General features: G+C 42.7%; 1 protein-coding gene across 45 annotated transcripts in view; it reads right to left on the bottom strand.

The window, feature by feature from the left end:
• Nucleotides 1-10,761: 10,761 nt before the first annotated feature.
• Nucleotides 10,762-19,119, bottom strand: part of ABI2 (abl interactor 2) — a gene marked incomplete at both ends in the record, with an annotated part of 51,593 nt that continues 43,235 nt past the window's right edge. For 8 of the 45 annotated variants that reach the window (XM_079539077.1, XM_079539046.1, XM_079539079.1 and 5 more), the window contains 5 exons: nucleotides 10,762-10,937; nucleotides 11,826-11,999; nucleotides 15,569-15,727; nucleotides 16,437-16,616; nucleotides 17,567-17,691. In XM_079539077.1, coding sequence (XP_079395203.1) covers nucleotides 10,762-10,937; nucleotides 11,826-11,999; nucleotides 15,569-15,727; nucleotides 16,437-16,616; nucleotides 17,567-17,691 — 814 coding nt within the window. Of the gene's footprint in view, nucleotides 10,938-11,825; nucleotides 12,036-12,307; nucleotides 12,395-15,559; nucleotides 15,728-16,436; nucleotides 16,617-17,566; nucleotides 17,692-19,119 lie in introns of all 45 variants that reach the window. The other 37 variants (XM_079539037.1, XM_079539080.1, XM_079539070.1 and 34 more) reach the window with 13 other exon arrangements.

The following is a 19,119-nucleotide window of genomic DNA, read 5'->3' as shown; positions in this document are numbered from 1 at the left end:
TGCAAAACAGTTCTGTTGGTGTGTGATGGTTCCGTTTTTTTTCTTCTGTTCATTCAGTGCAGGTGCCTCTGGGATTTGCATTTGGCAGAGCAATGTTTTGAGTGCAGGTTTTTCTGAGGTGTTTGAGCTTTGTTCTTTTAATGTTCCTGTGCCCGAGTTCATTTACCCACTATCTCCCACGAGATTGGTAAATCCATGCTTAATTTTGCAGGCTACTAAAGAGCTTGCTGGGAGACAGAAATTGAACACCAACTTTACAGCACAAAGAATGAGCATCAGCAAAGGTGGCACCCTTCTTAGTACAACTTCCTTCATTAGTAAGCAGTCATATAGAAATGTAGCAAGTGGCTGCAGCTTTCCTTCTGATGAGCACTGAAATCTGGATACAGAGTGGTTTGGAAAATCTGGATGCCTTTTCTCCTTCTGAGACCTGTTGACATAACTTGCTTTTCTAGTGTATTTACTGCTTTTATGACAGCACATGTGCATGCCTTATTTACAAGCTGTTTTTTGCCCTTGTGCACTGGTTTCAGAATTCTACCATTTTCTTTGCTAAAATCATCAGAAAACAAAGGAGCCAAATTTCAGATATGCAGGAAGATGCTTCTTGCTGCAAATGCAGGGCTATGTTTTGGCACTGTTCAAATGAACAAGTGAGGGCCGAGCTAGCACTCTCTGTACACAAAGATGGCACATGGTTTCATCCTAGAATGCTGAAAATGGATAGCCCTAATTACATGTATGTGTACAATTTGACTCAATGTCAGGGAAAGCCTTGCTTCTGCAGGAGTTGGTGAAAGCAGATAGTGGCATTCTGTACTCTGTTGCAGTGCCTGTTCTTTCAGATTTCCTCCAGTGGTGACATCTGCCTCTACGGGTAGCTGGGCTCTGTTCATCCAGCAGAGAGCAGAGTTCTCTCCGTGCAGTGTGGGCATAGAAAGCAGGGGCTCACTGACTTCCCTTTCATTCTGCTCTTGGGGAATTGCTTTTGAAGGGAAAAACTAGGCTCTCCTAACAGCAGTAACAAGAGGAGAGAAAAGATATAACAAGAAAGCTCTTTAGCAAGTGGTTCTAAACAAATAATTGGTAATACGTTTGAGATGGACATGCCAGTCTTCTGTTTTGCCTTTCAAACCAGGAAGGAGGCACAAGACCCACAAAAAAGAAAGTAATCTAGTTATTTCAATTCTTTACATGGAAATTACCTGCTTTCCTCTGCGCAGTAGCTTCCTCGTGCAACAAAAGACTACTTGCTCTAACGTGGTGCACAGCCCCAAAGCCAAAGAGCTCCTCTCCTGAACTTACTGTGCAATGTCCTGCAGAGCACCAGGGAACAACTGACGCATCAGGGAGAGACAACAAAGGTACCTGAATCACTTTGTCTTCAGGACTAATGGGAGAGGGAGCAATTTTTTAACAAGTGCATTTTAAGATTTACTGTTGTGGACTTGCACGTGTGGAGTTTTGTTGTTGTTGTTTTCCTGATTTCTTTGTTCTGTGCTCTTAGGCAACCAGGTAGCACAGATCAGAGTGGCCAGTCTTGCTCTGGGTTAAAATTATTTCTTTACACAGTTAAAGGAACCAAAAGTGCTGTTTCAACTGCAGAAGGGCAAAAAAGATTTTTTTTCTGCTTATTACAGAAAACTGCATAGATTTAAATTGTTGTACAGTAGTAAAACAGTACTACAATGCAGTAGTGACATTACTGGTAAAATTCTCTTATTCAAAGTAAGATAAACGGGTCTTACTTGAGCATTACTGCCAGTAGTGAGTCACATTAAAATCAGTTGCATCTCCTTGATTAACTGGGACATTGTATGGCTTTAACTATACAATGTTCTCAAGATAAAGATTTACCATCTGAAAATATTGTTAACATAGAGCCAAATTCTTAGAGCTGTAGTGGTATTTTTATTCAATTTGTTACCTGCAGAATTTTCAACACTTGATGCTCTTCCTGGTTTTTAGTATTTACTTCCAAGTAGCAGCAGTAGTTTGTAAAGGTATTTTCTGTTTGGCATAAATATGCTGATAAGATGGAAGTCACACACGTGTGCTTTCTTGCAGTTCTGTCTCAGTCCAAACATGAGCAATGTAAACTCCTGCCAGAATGTAGTAAAGATAGTGAAGATGTGATCAGAACATATGAGCATTTTTGTTTTCTTGGTGGTGATTTTTCCTTTTTTTTTTTTTTTTTTTTTCCCCCTCTCATTGTGAAGATGTAGAGTTATATTCTTGTTCAAACAGTGCTCCTGACCTGGGGACAAGGGCAGTTTTATTTCTTTGGCTGTAGGAGCTTCCTTATTTGTGGCTCCTGATGTTCAGTTTTGTGTTCCTTTTTTCACTTGGAGTAGACTGCAATCCAGAGAGCATTTAACACTACAGCTTTCCCTTACAAGCTTCTATAAAATGCTGGTGCTTTTTAAACTTTCTATTTTAGAAATGTAAGTACATTTTTCTAAAATAATTTTCCTTTCTGAATTCCTTTTCTCCTTCAGTTAAAAAAAATAAGCGACAAAACCAGCATTACAGTGCAGGGGTCAGCACTCACTAATACTGCAATCCAATGAGACACAGGCTTTGTCTAGTTTTGAAAAGTTTTAAGCCACTAAATTGCAAATGATTGGCCATCATATGTAAAATTAAAGTAACTGCCACTAATGTGAGAAAAATAAGTAGGACAAGGATTCAGTGAGCTCTGTTTGTGGGAATTGTATGTCCTCAATGAGGAGAGCTAGAGAAGAACTGGAAGGAACAGGAGCTGGTGCTGCATCTATGCCCAGTCCCCTACAGCAGGAATTTAGTGAGGGGAATGAGTGAGAAGAAACTCAAACAACAGATTTTGGAAACCCCCTTAAGTGTTAACACTTAAAGGCAACCTGTCTGTTGCACTTTGGAATTGAACCAACTGTTCCCTGGAGTGGAAAATAGTTCTCTCTCACTCAGGAATTCCTAAGATGCCAAAGATGCATTCAGAGCTACATTGCAGGTACGCAGATGTGCTTGCAGCAGCTGCTCCTGAGGCTAAGCTGCCAGGGGCTGCAGCTGCTGTGTGGCAGGAGAGCAGGGCTGCTGCTGTCAGCTGCCCTGCAGCCCTTGCTTTGACTCACCATTGTAGGTAAGTGAGTACAGAGTACAGATGTGCAAGGGGCGTGGGCAAAGGCCGGTTTAGCTAGAGAACCTGTGCTCAAAGACTCCCTTGTTGCTAATTTGGTGCAGCACTTTTACTTATAATTTAAAAAGGAAAATCAATACTTTCACAAGTTACAATTGTAATCTTAGCTTTCATCCTAGTGGACTGCCATGGAGCAGAAATTAACTGGAGCAGCGGTTTGTTTTATGGCTTACAGTAACTACTGGTAGCAGCCACTAGTGATATCCTGTACGATACTGGGGATGCAAATGTAAGAAGAAAGTGTCACTGCAATGATGATCTGTCTATACAGCAAACTTGTGATGAGTGCTGTAAATACATTCATGTTTACTGCTTTAAAAAAGAAAATTGCACATTCTGTCTTTCAATGGGATTGCCTCCCCTCTTCTTCCCTTTCCAAAAAAGAAATATCAAAGCTCTTTTAGACTGCTAGCTTCAGGTTGGGGGGAGCTTTGCCATATTATAAATATATATAAATATATGTATAAATATACTTTTTTAAGCATGAGAGAGGACAAAAGAAATACATTATAGAGTACCCAATATAGATCATTATACAATGGAATATGCACAATTCAATAAAGATGTAGTTAAATTTAATAATTTGTTTTAATCCTCTGTCTTGCCCTTTTCCTTTTTCAGAACCCACCTTCTGTTCTCAGGGCAGCAGCAGCTCCCTTTTACAGGGCTCCTGCTTCGCTACAGGGTGCTCATTCTTGATAAAATTACTATTTATTGTTCCTTTGCACAGCTCTTTCCAGTGGATCAGAGCTGGCTGTATCAGTAGCATTGTACATAGCAGCCACAGGTCTAAAGAAGACCCAGAGTGAAAGCTCACCTTTTCCATCTGCCTGTTCCCTCAGATGTGCAAGGTCCTGGCATTACTCAGTTCAGCTCTGCTCAAACAGCTGATGGCTGGTAAGCGCTGGTGCAGCCCTTCACTGGGGTCCACTGCAGGGAATTCATTATGCTGTACCATGGGGGATGCACAGAGGCTGGTTGTGCAGCACTTGTGAGCTGCTACTGCAGGGATTTGAAAATTAAGATTAAAGAACTCAGACTGAATTCCTGCTCATGTAGGAAGGGCACTAATTCTGAGAGGCTCTGAGGTACTTGGGCTTACGTGTAAAACTGAAGTAATTTCTGCCTTGAGCCAGAAGCAGCAGCAGCTGCAGCAGTACAGCAGTACCAAAACCAGAACTCAGCTGCATGAACAGAACTTGAACCACAAGCAGAGCTGCCCTGCACCACAGGGAAATGAATTGGAGTGTCATGGCCCCAGGTCACTCATGTCATCACTGAAAGAAGAGAAGCTGTTTGTTCTTGCAGGTCTCAAGGAAGTAAGCTCTGCCTGAATGCTGGAGATGCAGAGTGGTGTTTAGGAAAGGTGAACAAGAGCACTCCAGCCAGCTCAGAAGAATCTTAGCCTAAAAGTAAAGTTGTTACTAGCGAACAGCAGCTCAGAGCTGTGAATGCAACATGGGCATCCGTGCTGGAAGAAGAAGCTGGTGTCCTAGCACTAGCCAATTACAGGAAATACAGTCACAGAAGTGGAGATATGAACTGCTGAAGGCTGCCAGCTGGATGCCAGTATTCAAACCTAGGCTGGGGGAAGAGCTGAGCTCACCTTCTCTGAACAGGGCTCCTGCATACACACAAGCCACGTCTCCCCATCCCTCAACACGTTTCAAAAAGCCTGTAATAAGAGAAGGAAAGTGACGCAGTGGTGGCACACTCACAGAACACAGTGTGTGCTTTGTTCCTTTTATTCAGGGCTTGTAACAAGAGGGTTTAGTACACAGCAACAGTTAATTCCAAGTACAATTAAAAAAATTTAAAAATTGGGTTTTGCACTCACTTGGGAGATGGTTCAAATGGCACACACAATAAAATGTTACCGGCAGCACGCAGCTCCCCAGACTCTTGCAGGCTCGATCATTTACAGTGGGCTCTGCACTTCTCCACTGCATCAGCAGCACCAAAAATCAAAAAGCACAGAGTGCTTCCCTTCCAACTGCAACCCAAATGTGTGTGAGGGGGGGTTCTGCTTTCAGAAAAGTACATGGACAAAAAAAATCCATGTTAGACACTAACATTTCCAGAGAATTCATAGAAACTACTTGTCCATGCAAGTTGCAAAAGACACTTTTTCAAATGTGAAAAGAAGCACTTGGGCTTTCCAAAAAAAAAAAAAAAAAAAAACCAAAACAAAACTCAGATGTCAGCACTTTAGCAAGGCGCTGTAATGGAAATGAATTTGTACACAGCTCTTCCTCATTTTGTAAATAGAAGGACTTTTCTGAGGTTTTAAGAGAAACAGGAAACGTACTGCCACCACATACCTGTCCAGCAGGATGCTGGGTGTAGGCTTACCTCTGGCCAACAGGCTCCTGCTGTCTTTTTACCTTCTTGCAACCCATGTTGGAATAAGCAAAGGTGTTAATGAGGATGTTCAGAGCACCAAAGAAAACAAACAGTTCCTGCATTTGCAGAAAGTTGCACAAAACACATTGCTGCTTTGAATTAATGCAGAACATCATGGTTTGAATTACTTGCAACAGCAGTTGGCAAAACTTGGCTGCATCAAGTGCTCAGCAAACCTTCCCACAGACAGGAGATGAGGGTCACACTAGTTGCACAATCGTAAAAATCAAGATGACTGTTGCTACGCACCAACCAGCTATTGAAAAGAAAAAAAGTTCCCTCTTGCCCTATTCTGACCTCTGTATAATATACCATTTTAGCCACAAAATGTGGCTGTGCCTAATACTGAGTGATGCCAAAGGGTGGGGTAGGTGGAAAATACATTGTAAGCACAATAAATTCTTGAACGTGGCTCCCTATAAGCTATAGTCCATCACCTACCTTCCCATGCTGTTTGTTTTACAACACTGCCTCTTCTCAACATGAAGTATTTGCCTTTGTGAATGCAACAGTTCTGCACGTTTCCCACTGCCACTGTTGTTGTCAACATAGGAACTAAAGCCTCTGCATGGATTTTGTAACATTTCATTAAATACTGCAGTCCTCCACACTCAGCAAACCCAGTTGAAGCCACAGCACTACACTCTTTCCAACAGCATCCTCTAACAGCTTCCAAAAAAGTTGTACTGATGCTGCTGCTGGGTACCAATCAACAAAAAGTCCTGTCCTTGCCAGAAGGAAAAGGTAAAAGTTTTGCATTTGATTTACGTCTGATGCTCATTTCTAGGGAAGAGGTGCATCTGCAGCATTTGCTAGGAACTGGTGGAAGCTGCTGGGAAAAGCACAGCAATAACCTGCCTTCCGGCATAGGCACAAGATAGCACAGAAGCACAGCAGGCTGCACCAGCACAACCCTCCTCCATCAGGCGAACAGCAGGCAGCACACCCTCTGCCAGAAAAAGACCATCAGTCCTGCTACTGCTTCTCTTCTCAAGCCCATCTAAAGCATCCTAAATAAAAATGCCACTTTGCAGAAGCTGCGTTGTTGCCAATTGAACTTTGGTTATAGGCTGTCACAAAAGTGCTGGAGAACCACACCAGGCAGGGGGCCAAGCATTCTGCCTACTTGCAAACAGTGAGGTAGGGCTACCTCGACAAGACCAGTGTGCTGGTGCAAGTAGAAGACATGCACATCCTCTTAGTCACAGAAGCACTGCACCGGGAGAGCCCTTGGCAGCAAAGAACATTCTCAGGAGGTGTGAGAAGTGAACAAACCGCTGTGGCGAGTGCTCACTAGTTCTCTGGTAAGCCATCCTGCCATAGCCTCCGTGGACTGTGCAGGAGCTGAGGTGCAAACCAGCAGCAATCTCCAGCCATTTCAAGGAACCTCCAGCTCAGCTGCTTCCTTGCTAGCGCATACCACAAAGACAGGCTGAGTCCCAGGGCCATGCTCCACCTCTTGTCCTTCACAGGGAGCAATGGCTCCTAGTGCCTGTTCTCTGGTGCCTGCTCCAGCTGGTGGGCATAGAAGCACCATAGGGATGTCAAGCATAAAATAGGCTGCTTGCTTTTCCTGCCCCTCTCACCCCTCTGGGGCAACAAAGAAAAAAGAAAGAAGAAACAAAGATGATCAGGACAAGGAGAAAGAAGAAAAAGATAAAAATCAATGGGTGAGATACATGCAACCTTAGCCACCTTGATGCTCAACACAGATATTAAAATAGCCTGCTTCTGCACTATCTGGGGACAGTCTGTGACATCCTTTCCACACAGGCACATGTCAGAGGGGCAGCTCTAGTTAATAGATTTGTCCCAAGAGGGCTGACAGCAAGGAAGAAAATCTCTGCTAGAGCAAATCAAAGCAGAAGCTGCAGCTGGAGTCCTGCCTGTTTAAGCACAATGAAAGCAGCTGGCTGCAGGCAATGTAGCTCTCAAGAAGGGAGAAATGTTTCTTTTGGCCATGTAGCACTCTGGGCTATTCTGTAGTGTCTCCTTCTGCCAGCTCTCTGGCATGCATACCCTCTGCTCTGATTGACAGCTGATGCTGAACATCTCCAGGTGTGGTAGAACTCAATGAAGAGAAGTTTGCACCTACAAGGGTGTTGGTTTTTTTTTTTCCACTTCCCTCAACCCCCTTTTAGAAGGAAACGTAAAGAAAGTGGGGAAGGAAGGTTTCTAAAAAGGAGATGTACAAGGGACAAAATTAAAAACACAACCCTCACTGACTTTGACTTTGCTAGCATGCAGTCTAGGCAACATTAATACAAAAAGCTTGTTTACCTTGGCCTGGTCTATGAACATAACATCACATCATCCCCAAACTACAGAATTAAGATCTGTACAAAATAAAAAGTATGCATAAAACTCTTTTCTTTGCATTAGTACTGCATAATAAAGCATAAAACCAGCAGGAGGTGACCCAGAAATTCCATCCACAGCAGCTCTTAGAGAATAAAAAAACTAAATGCTATCAACAGAGACCAGACTAACCTCTCAAAACCAGCCTTCCATGGAGCTTCCCACATTTCACCTTCAAGGTTTTGCAGTTTCATCTTCTGTCCTGAGCTCCAACAAGTATGCAGCACTTTCTGGAGTTCACACTGCTCTGCTTTGGCAGCTCTCAACACACAAAGCTTACATGATACACAACTAGGTGAGTGTATCACACACTATGCAAGTACACACAGCCACCACCTGTCTGTCAGAAGTATTCAACAAGCACATGCTCTTGACAGACTGAGTTAAAGACACATTCCACCAATTCATCACCTCCCAGCTGGAATGTGGGTGCACAAGAAGAGAATATTAGCTGTCATGTAGTAACTCATTAGGCTGCCATAACTCAGTACATTTGAGCACTGTGTGCTGTCATCACCAAAAACACAACCAGGACAGAAGAAGCCAGGGAAGCTTTGACGGTCCTGGAAAACACAATTCTTTGGTGCTTAGGGGGTGGCTATGGAGCACTGCTGCAGTGCAGTCGCCCCACTCTCTAGCCAGGCTGCAAGAACCACTGACCTGTGCAAAAAGTGTAGGCACGGCCCGTGATGCTGGAAACACACATCCCAGCTACAGCACAACCAGTGTTTGTAGGTGTGCTCCTAGAGAAATGATGGGCTGAAGGAGCTGGATGTGGCTTCTTCTGCTGATCTTGCTGTAAGACAGAAGCTTTTGCAAAGGAAAGTAGAAAAGCATCTCTCCTGGCTAACATCTATTCCAAACAGTAATGCTGCCAACTTCCAGAAAGAAAAGACTAGTGTTTTGGCTACACAGCTGTGGACTGAACAGGGGAGAAAGTAACTTCTATGTTTGCACAGGTTCCTTCAAAGCTGTACTTCTTGTAGGCTTCCACTGAGCTTACTCACTGTCACAGGATTAACACGCTCTTCTGCGAGCTCACAGCAGGTGATCAAGTTCACTCACCTCCTACAAGCACACCGTCTGTTTCTTCCCCCTTGAGCAGCTACTGCTTCTCCCTGAGTGAGTCTGTACCAAACGAGTGCCTCCAACCTGGCACTGCACTGCTTACCAAGGAGGGGCAGGGGGCTCGTGTCAAGTACCCAGCCCCACTGCCGATATCATCACAAACTCAGCGCCGGCAGCGCTCTCTGTACTGCTGTTTTACATACATGCTTCAGAAGAAAGCTGCAGCACTACCTTGCCTTTGACAGTGTTGGCTGGAACCTGGTCAGATGTCAGTCAGGACTGTGTCCCTGGCCCAGGAGGCTCTGGCAGTACAGAGGTCAGCTCCATTTGTGGAGCAGCAGGACTACAACAGGAGGTTTAATCGGTTTGTCCTGATAATGCATGACGTTCAACCAAAGGCAGCATTTAGTCCTTCCTGAGGGCAGACTAGCATAGCCATCATTTTACACTGACGATCACCGAGCAGCATTTTTAACAGAGACTTAAAAAGCAAACTATCAGCCCAGGGCCTCCACTTGTTATTACTCCACCCTGGATCCACAAGTACAGTTAAAATACCTATTTCTTCATAATAAACATTGGAGAAGACTAGGAGAAGAGCTAGGACTACTTCTAGTTACTGCTTGGATTTCCATGGGAAACCAGTACACAACAACAGCCCTTTTTACTTCCACTTAAGAGATTTTGGCAATAGACATGAAGACGACAATTGCCGTTTGTCCTGCCTCCGCACAGGGCTCTCAAAGTACATATGCAAATCTAGTCATCAAGTACAAAAAAGCCAATTTACAATACCTGATTGGATTTTTAAGATTATATTGTGCATAAGACTAAAGTTGGGGGTATGTTTCTCTAGTGCAAGCAGGTGTGAGTAGATCTGAACCTTAGATCACAGCTCCTAGAGTTTATCCTCAGACCCCAGGAGGACCTGTAAATTTCACCTTCACTGTCAATGGCATCTGTGAGTTCCGGACAACCCAGCAGCACCCATGGCAGGTAGCCTGGTGTGGAGCAGCACATTCACATCAGCACATGACCAAAACCAAACCTGTTGCATTCAAAAGATGAGGAGATGGGGGCGAGGGTCCTCTGGGCTGCAGCCATCAGAATTGTCTAAACTAAAGGGTGAGTGAACCAAAGCCAGCTCTGCGTGCCTGTGTCAGCCTATAAAAGCAGAGCAGCTGCAGAAGTGTTTTTGCTAAAGATGCAACCAACTGTAAGGAAGTCAGATACATGAACAACTTTGCATACAAATCCCTGTGTTTGCTAACACACAAGCATTTTTCCAGCTGCACAGGAGTGTAGTGGAGAAACAGAAGGGACATCCACCAGCCAGCAACCCTTCACCACAAGCATCCAGGACATCCCCAGTGCCAGGCACTGCTGCCAAATGTAGTGCCACCATGGTGCACAGGATTCCTGAGAGAGAGATCCCACAGCCTGTCAAGAAGTCAGAATGGGAGTGAAGGACATAATAGCTAATCAATGAGTTTGTTAGATCTGAATGGGTCAGCTTACTTCAGCATCAGATTGCTCACGATAGCCTCTGCTGGCAACTGGAAGAGCCGTTTGTTCAAACAACTCAAAACACTACTGTTTTATAATGAGGAGGAAAAAAAAAAAAAAAAAAAAAAAAAGAGTGGTTGTTACAATTATCCTTCATTCTGCTATTTTGGATGGGGCCCCAGAGGCTGGTAGAGATGAGGAAGCCCTGACAGCTCCTGCAGCAGGAGATGCAGCGCTCTGTCCTCTAGTCTTCACTCTGAGTAATGCATGATGGATTCCACATAGTTCCCTGGGAAGAGCCCCGTCACTCCATTCATGACCCCTTCGTACCAACCATCATCATTCTTCTTAATGACATAAATGATGGCACCTTCCTGAAATGAGAGCTCATCTTCTTTGTCCTTCGTGTAGTCATAGATGGCTACCACTAGAAAAGAACAGAGGATGGGCTGTTAGAAGAAGTACAAGCACACACCTCAGTCACCTCCACGCTTAGATCTATACAATGCTCAAATGCAGTTCCCTTACTTAATGTCATTCCCATGGTACGTAATAGCAATGTAAGTGAAAACAAATTATGAAATAGAAAAAAAAATGCAGCGCCTCTCTCTAAAATAAAATGCATGCCTACTATATCAACATCTTTTTTATACAGGAACAAAAGAACTTTATCTTACTAAACAGATGAAAGCTGCTTCAGAAAGTCAAAGAAATGCAGTAAAACAACATTGGCAAATACCAAACACGGAAGGTCCGTGCACATCACATACAGCGAACTTTCCAGTCTTGCCTGTGTAGTTTTTAAGAAGCTTTATAGGGAAAAATAATATATACATACGTATAAGTAGCTACATACATAAATACATATACAGCATATCTACATACGCACATACCTACAAAAGAAGATATACAATATACCCAAGAGATGCATCACGTACGTACACCACTAAAAGGAAGAACTCATGTGCCTTGCAGACGCTCTGCTTACTGACCCCTTGTAATGAGGCCATTATAAGAGGCTGCACGTCCACACGTTTCTAAGATTCTTGGTGCACTTCCCAGGCCCTGTACCAGGGGTCCACGCATGTCTTTAAGGCACAGGCATGATTCTAAAAGAGAAGTGCCTGAGTCAAATTCATCCCCCTTGTAAGTGAGCAGAGAGCACGCCCACTGTCTCAGTGTCAAGAGTCACATGGCTGCCCCTTAGGAAGAGGGGCACCAGTTTTGCGCATCTGTCAGAAGCAGTTTGAACGGCCGTGCATACAAATTGCCAGTACAAAAAGAATCGCACTGTTCCTTGCAACTTTAAACCCACCCTTTTCCAAGTAGGTACGCGGTGCCCAGGGAGGGTCCTCCTCTGCGTATGGATCACTGTACTCCACCACTGCTGCCTCTTCCTCCTCATAGTCCTCTGGAGGTGGGGGTGGCGGCGGAGACTCATCAAACACTGGCTCATCCACAGGTGGGGGCGGGGGAGGAGTATCTGAAACTGAAATGGAGCAGCCCTGTACCTGGGAAACGGCCCCTATCACCATGGCTGCAGGTTAAAGAAATGCTTCACACATCCAGGCTAGTGGCTACAGCACCCGCGTAAGGATTGGTGAAAATACACTAGAGACAATAAAGTTCAATGAAGGAACTCACTGAACATTCCTGCAGTGAAACCAATGAAAGTATTTCCTTCCCCCTTGCTTCTTTGGAACTTCTGACAAATTTGCAGACAGCGAAGAATTCTGGCTGCACACAGACACATCTCTCATCCACTCAAAACAAAAGCACAAGAAAGCGCACACTTACTGTTTTCTTGAACTCTGGCAACAAATCCCATTAGTGGTAACTGTGGAGTTACCTGTAGGATGGAGGGGGGAGGAGGAGCAAGGGATGCTGCCACAGAAATTAAAAAAAGAGGCATTCGGTTAGAAACACAAAGCAGCAAACAGGAAAGTAGACATCATCACACTCAGACAATGTAGCACGCTGCCAAGAAGCTGAGATAAAAAGGACAACATTCACCAAAAAATAGTTTAGGGCGTGTAAGCACATTCCCAATCCTTACTTCAAGGAGATTCCCACATTTTTAACTCAACCCATTTCCAACCCATCTCTTTTCCTAAGATCACGAATCTATGCTGAAGCAGAAGTTTGATCTCATGAAAAGATTCCTTCAAGTTCTTTACAGCAGCACAGGACTCCACAAACTGGCCTACCTAACAAAGATATCAAGAAGTTTCGCCCCTGTAATCTTCCATCTTTTAAATTGATTTATGTTTATAAATTGAATGTCTCTTCTATTAAAACACCCACAAACCCTTATTCCTGAAAATAGATATAGCTAATTTTCTCCAAAACACAGGCAAAAAGATAAAACAGAAAATTAATTAAATGAGGCAATTTTAGGTGAAACAGAAAGATACCTTTGAGAAACTTTAGACTTCCAGACAGAAGCCCTGTAGGTAGAGCAAAGCACACTTTGCTGTTGCAGAGCAGCAGAGACTAGTCCAATGTGCTGCCTTCCCTTTCTGCCTTATTCTGCAAAACATTGAACTCTGAGCAGCTGGCTTACTGCTAATGAAAGTGCTGTCTTTCTACAAGATGTGCAAATTTTTACACTTAATTAGATAAGCAAGTGTATTGTCTAAGTACAAAAAAATTAGTTAATTCTAGTTAACAAAACTGTAGTCTCACCTTGTAAGGATAATGCAAGACAATTTTTTTTTTAAGAAAGTTCTTGGAATATTTTCCAGAAAGCACACCTCAGGAAAAGCACAACCATTTCTTGTTAGCGTGGTATACACAGACATTTAATCATGTCCAAGAGAATACCAAGGAAAAAAAAATTTTTTTTTTAAAAATCTACACTTCCTGTACCAGTACGTTTATTTACCTTACCGAGCTGAGCTAATTAAATTTCAGTCTAGTCCCACAGCTGCAATGTATGACTTAGCATTATTCAGAATTAGTACACCTCATCACAGCAAATGGAAAAAAAACCAACCCAAGTTATTTCAAATTCACATCTCAAAATACAGTTTGCTCATTTAGCAACTATTTTCTATTTAGCGCTTTAATTTTCTTCTGCCGGTCATGTTCCACCTTCTTTTTTTCTACCTCACATCACAGACAAAAAAATATACACAAAAACCAAAATAGAGCAACGTTTGTTTTTGTTGCAAGAGTATCCGTGTACCTCCATATAAAGCAGGCTCCATTACCTCACCACTTAACTGGTATTTCTTGAGAAAATTTAAAATACATTTCTAATTACAGCTTGTTTGACTTGAGTGAGGTGACCTTGGAGAGAATATATTCCTTCAAATGTAACCACAACTGCTGGGAAAAGATCTGGTCTTGCATTTCTCAAAGAGGAAAAGGGAACATGAATTTGAAATACTAATGAAATGCAATAGCATTCAAGAATACAGCGTTCCTGTCCAACTATGAAGTTGCCTCCTTTTTAATTACGTATACTATAAAAATACTTAGTTTCAAAATGTTTCCTTTATTCAAAGTCACATGAAATCATACACTTCCTATCTACCATATGAGACTTGCTTTGGTCTCCTGGGTCCCTTCTGTGCACGTTGTGTTCTGCATGCAAGTCCTTGAAGGAGATAACAAGGCTTTCCAGGTAGAAAGACAAATCACCCTAGACAAGCACTCTAGGCAAGCACAACAAAAATCCCTTTGTTTTGTTTGGATCACGCAGTTTAATCAAAATGGTGATGCTAACACTAGCTGACATCATTCCTTGTTTATCTTAACCATAATCATTACCTTCCTTTTGGGTCCACAGACTGAACTGCAGTTATGCAACTTATGTAAAGTCTATTTGGTAACTTTATTATTACCTGCAATACTGTTATATATGCTGTCTAAAATGGCATATATGTCTGAATACAGTGAAAATTCTCTTTACTGCAAAAAGCAATGTTGAAATGTTTCCTTTATAGTTATTTTCCCTTCCTTCCCTTTTATTCCCTTTCAGATTTCAATGTGCATATAATGTGCCTAACAAACACCACGTATTCCAAGCAACAGAGCAGCACTTCACTCGATCAAACTCTTCTACCCTCTCTGCCCCCAGCAGTACCATCCGCTTCCTTCTCAATTTAATCGCACACATCTCTTTGCAGACTGACTCACAAGGAGTAATATTTGGATCCGACCAGATCCTTTAAACACAAACTGCAGCAGCTAACCTAATTCCTGATTCAACGCTTCATCTAAAACAAAGCCAAACAAATCATCACCAACAAAAACACCCCCACAATAGCACTACAGTACTTTCAAATCAACTTTCAGACTTGCTTTGAATAGAGCCTTTGCTAACAAGGAACTTCTACAGCATCCCTTGCATCTTTCTGTAGCTTTGTAAGAAAAGGCGCCCCTTACTGTCATATCAATACCTTCACCTCCCCTCACAAGCTCAGGGAGAAGGACACCAGAGACGAACAGCTGCTGAGTTCCCCAACATACAGGACAATACTGCTTGTTAAAATCTCATCATGCTTTTGAGGACAGGTCAGCCACCAGAATAACTTCCATCACATATGGAAGTTCACAGAGGACGTTGCTTCCCTGCACATTATACCAAGCACCACTGATGTCTAAAATCTCTAACACTTACCTCTATATAACAAGCAATTTACTGAACTGGTGGTTAATCACAAGGAAAAAGCACGCAAGCACACAGACTGATTAATGAAGAATCAGCGTTTTGCTGCAAAACCAAATGCCTATTGTACACCAAAGCAGCTACCTGATACACACAGTGCAGTAAAGGACTGAAGTTTGTCCAACAGATCCTGCAAGTCCTGGGAGATCAAAAGGAATTTATCTGACAACAAAAGCCTTATTGTCCCAAGCTGCATGCCATAACAACAGCTGCATGCTCTGTGCTCACACCTCTGCTTCAGCACAGCTTCCAGCAATGTACTGGAAGTTACCTCAGACTGACTGCAAGAGCTGCACCAGAGACAGAACATGGGATTTCAGAGATCTGAAAGCCAGTCAATTCAGCCCTGTGTTGCATCCATCACAGCAGGCAACCTTTCTTACCTGGGTTCTGGCTATAAAAAGGTCCTCCGTTTATCTGGTTCTGAAGGCTCGTCTGTGACGTGATCGAAGGAGGACGCCGATATGGCAAAGATCCCCCTATTGTTGGTGGTGTATGTCGAGACGCAGGCCTGTTCATGCTGTAGAACTGAACTGGGTGGCCTGGATTAGAAAGAGAAATGTGTTACCAAGGGAAGAATTAGGCTTGCTTTTTTTTTTTTTTTTTTTTTTTTTTTTTTTTAAGCTCCATTCAAAGTTCAAAGGCTAGGAAAAGTTTCTGTTCTCTTCGAGTCAATCTACATCCTACAAGCAGTCAGTGCAGCTACCAGAACACTGGATGTCTCAACAGCACTACAAAAAACAAACAAACAAAAAAAACACTCCTCCAACTGCCTGTAATCAGCACTAATCACACACAAAAAAAAAGAAAATGCAAAGGTACACAGACATATAATATATACATATGTGTATATATTGTGTATACATACACAAAGTAAAAGAAAATCATTTTCATTTACCCATTTTATAAAACATAATAACTGAATTTATAAGAAGTTCTCATTTATAAACCTGCAAAAAATATCACTTTGCACTCCAGCTGTCAAGCAACACAACTTGTACAAACTGCTCTTATTCAAAGAAAAACATAGTACTAAGTATCTTGTTGCTACTCATGAAATATACAGAGAATCATCTGGGGAGAAGAGAACGCTAGAAACTGCTTGAATGGATGGAATAAATGAAATCAAACTCAAAGGTCTGTTATTAAGGAGTTACCCATTGAAGCAACTCCTTGAAAACTTGCTCTGAAAAGCCTCGGACCGTGATCACATCTGGGCTCATCTGCCCGCACAAGGGAGCAGACACTCACCTGTAGAGGCCGTGGAAGAAACAGCAGGGGGAGTTGGAGAGGTGAAGCCATCAGCAAGGGGCTGGGCTCCTGCAGCAGCAGCAGCATCTGGGGTAGAGGAGGAAGGGGCTGGAGCAGGAGGGGTGGGGGCAGGAGCAGAGGTAGAAGGAAGGGGAGAAGTGCCAGCCGAGCCAGCAGGGGCTAAGTGAAGAGAGGAGGAAGAGGTGGAGTTAATAAGGAGATATGTTAGCAAGGATTAGAGAAAGCCTTTGACTCTTCAGTGTTAGCTACTTACTAGATGCATAGTATTTTAGAATGCACGAGGAGATGAGGGAAAAATGAAGCTACTAATGAAAGACTCATTCTTACGTAGACAGTTCATGAGGGTCAAGCAAACCTGCTGCTTCTTTCCAGGTCTGAAGGTAACAACCTAGAACTTTCCAGGGAGAGCCATTACTTTTGAAAGATGTCTTTAATCTTTGTTATTTAGGCTGCAATCTGTAGCATAGCTACATTGGGTTTTTGTACAAATTAGAAAATACACAAAAGAGGAAAGCCAAAAGTGCTTCTTTGGTTCAGAAGCATCATGTATTTCAGCTCACAAAGCTAGCCAAAACGATATGCTCCTTTTCACTGAAAGTGCCGAGCAAGGAGTACTAAGATCACTTCCTGTTTCTGGGAAGACCAGTGTAGTTACAGTAAATGAATGCCTTTTCGTGACAAGTCAGCTAGGCTTGCATTGTGTACTAAGGATTTACGCTCTGCCTGCCTCTATTTTAATCTAATTGTCTAAAAGCAAGCTGCTATAGATCTGCATGAACAGCCGATGAAAAAGCATCAATTTGCTTAAAAGGGATAAGTTTCTCCCCACCCACCAAAAAAGATATTGTTCCTATCTGGTTCCAAGCAGGCAGCCAGGCAAAAAATGCTCAGAAGTCAAGTAGTATATAAAATAAACACTAAAGTGCCTCACACACTTTCAGAAAATACATTACATTATTCAAATTCACGTTACCAATAGCAAGCAATTTTCAATGATTGCATGCTCCTGGAAAATGAATTCTGAGGTTCCTCATGAGGCTTCCTCATCACATCTGCAAATGCTAAAGTTAACACTGAGACAGAAAGAGGAACAGCAAGTTTCCATTTACCTGGGTAGACACTGGGAGGAGATGGTGTGGGAACAGCAATAGGAACACCCACGCTGCCACTTCCACTGTTCTCACGACTACTGCTCCGACTGCTTGGGTGGCTTCCTCCACTACTCCCGCTGCTGCTGTAAGAAACCAAAGTAACGCACAAAATGAATATGCTGCTCTACATGCTGAAACACAAAGGCCTCAGAAAGCACTTCGCTAATTCAGAGTAGTAACAGGAAACAAGAAAAAAGAAATGATGATATAAACCTATATACATCTAACTTTTCCAAAAAGTCCTCTTCATTTTGATCACAGCAGAATTTTTTTTCAGCTAGTCCTAGAGAATTTGCCCAAAAATAAAACACACAAATACAAAAATTCTAAAATGGTAAAGTCAGATTTTCTTATGCTTTAAGCCCATCTATTTCACTAGCATCAAGTACTTATGATGTTCAAAACGGAAAGATTTCAAAAGAACTAGTATGTCAAGAAACTCTTCTTGTTATCCTAGAAAGAAGGCTAACCTTTTCCACAACCTTCGGTAACACAGCTCAGCTTCATTCTGTTTGCCACTACCAGAATCCTCAAAATGCAACACTCTTTTTCAACTGTTCAATCTAAAAATATCAAGAACTGTTCAAACAGAGATGTGAAATATAAATTCAACACAAGGTCCTTCAATGTGAAGGACACAAGTTTTCACAGAATCACAGAATTGTTCGAGTTCATAGGGACATTTTAAAGGTCCAACTTAGTCCAACCCTTCTGAACAGGGACACCTGCATGTAGATCAGGTTGTTCAGAGCCCCGTGCAGCCTGACCTTGAACATCTCCAGGAATGAGGCATCCAGCACATCCTCAAGCAATCTGTGCCAGTGCCTCACCACTCTTCCTTATATCCAATCTAATCTTCCCTTCCTTTAGTTTGAAACCATACCTCCTTGTCCTATCACAACAGACCCTGTCCCTTTCTTGCTTACAGCTCTCCCGCCCCCCTCCCCTCTTAAAATACTGAAAGGCCACTCTCAGATCTCTCTGGAGCCTTTTCTTCTCCAGGCTGAACAGTCCCATTTCTCTCAACCTGTCCTCACAGGGAGGTGTTCCATTTGTGGGATCATTTTTGTGGCCCTCTTCTGGACACACTCCAACAGGTCCATGTCTCTCCTGTACTGAGGACTCCCCATCTAGACGCAGTACTCCAGGTGCAGCCTCACCAGCACAGAGCAGAGGGGCAGGATCACCTCCCTCAATCTGCTGGCCAAGTCTCTTTTGATCCAGCCTTTTCCCAGTTTTTAAACATTTAATAGAATATTGCAAATTACCTACTTGAAACAGTACATAATTTTAGTAAAACATTAAGTGCTACCACTATGTTTTAATATTAAAATCAAGGTAATCACAGGATTACGTTAACAATGTTAACACAACTCACTACTCTGGTTTCACTAGAGCACATTTTTGCCACGCCAAATGGCATTGCCAGTCCATATCATGAATTAGAAAAAGCTTTGCTTTTCGAGGCGCAAATGGCTTTCAAGTTGTAGCATTTTTATCCATACACTTCT

The sequence above is a fragment of the Tetrao urogallus genome, assembly GCF_951394365.1.
Source record: "Tetrao urogallus genome assembly, chromosome: 8".
NCBI lineage: Eukaryota > Metazoa > Chordata > Aves > Galliformes > Phasianidae > Tetrao > Tetrao urogallus.
The sequence above is the reverse complement of the archived record's forward strand: the minus strand, read 5'-3'. Positions and strand labels throughout refer to the sequence as shown.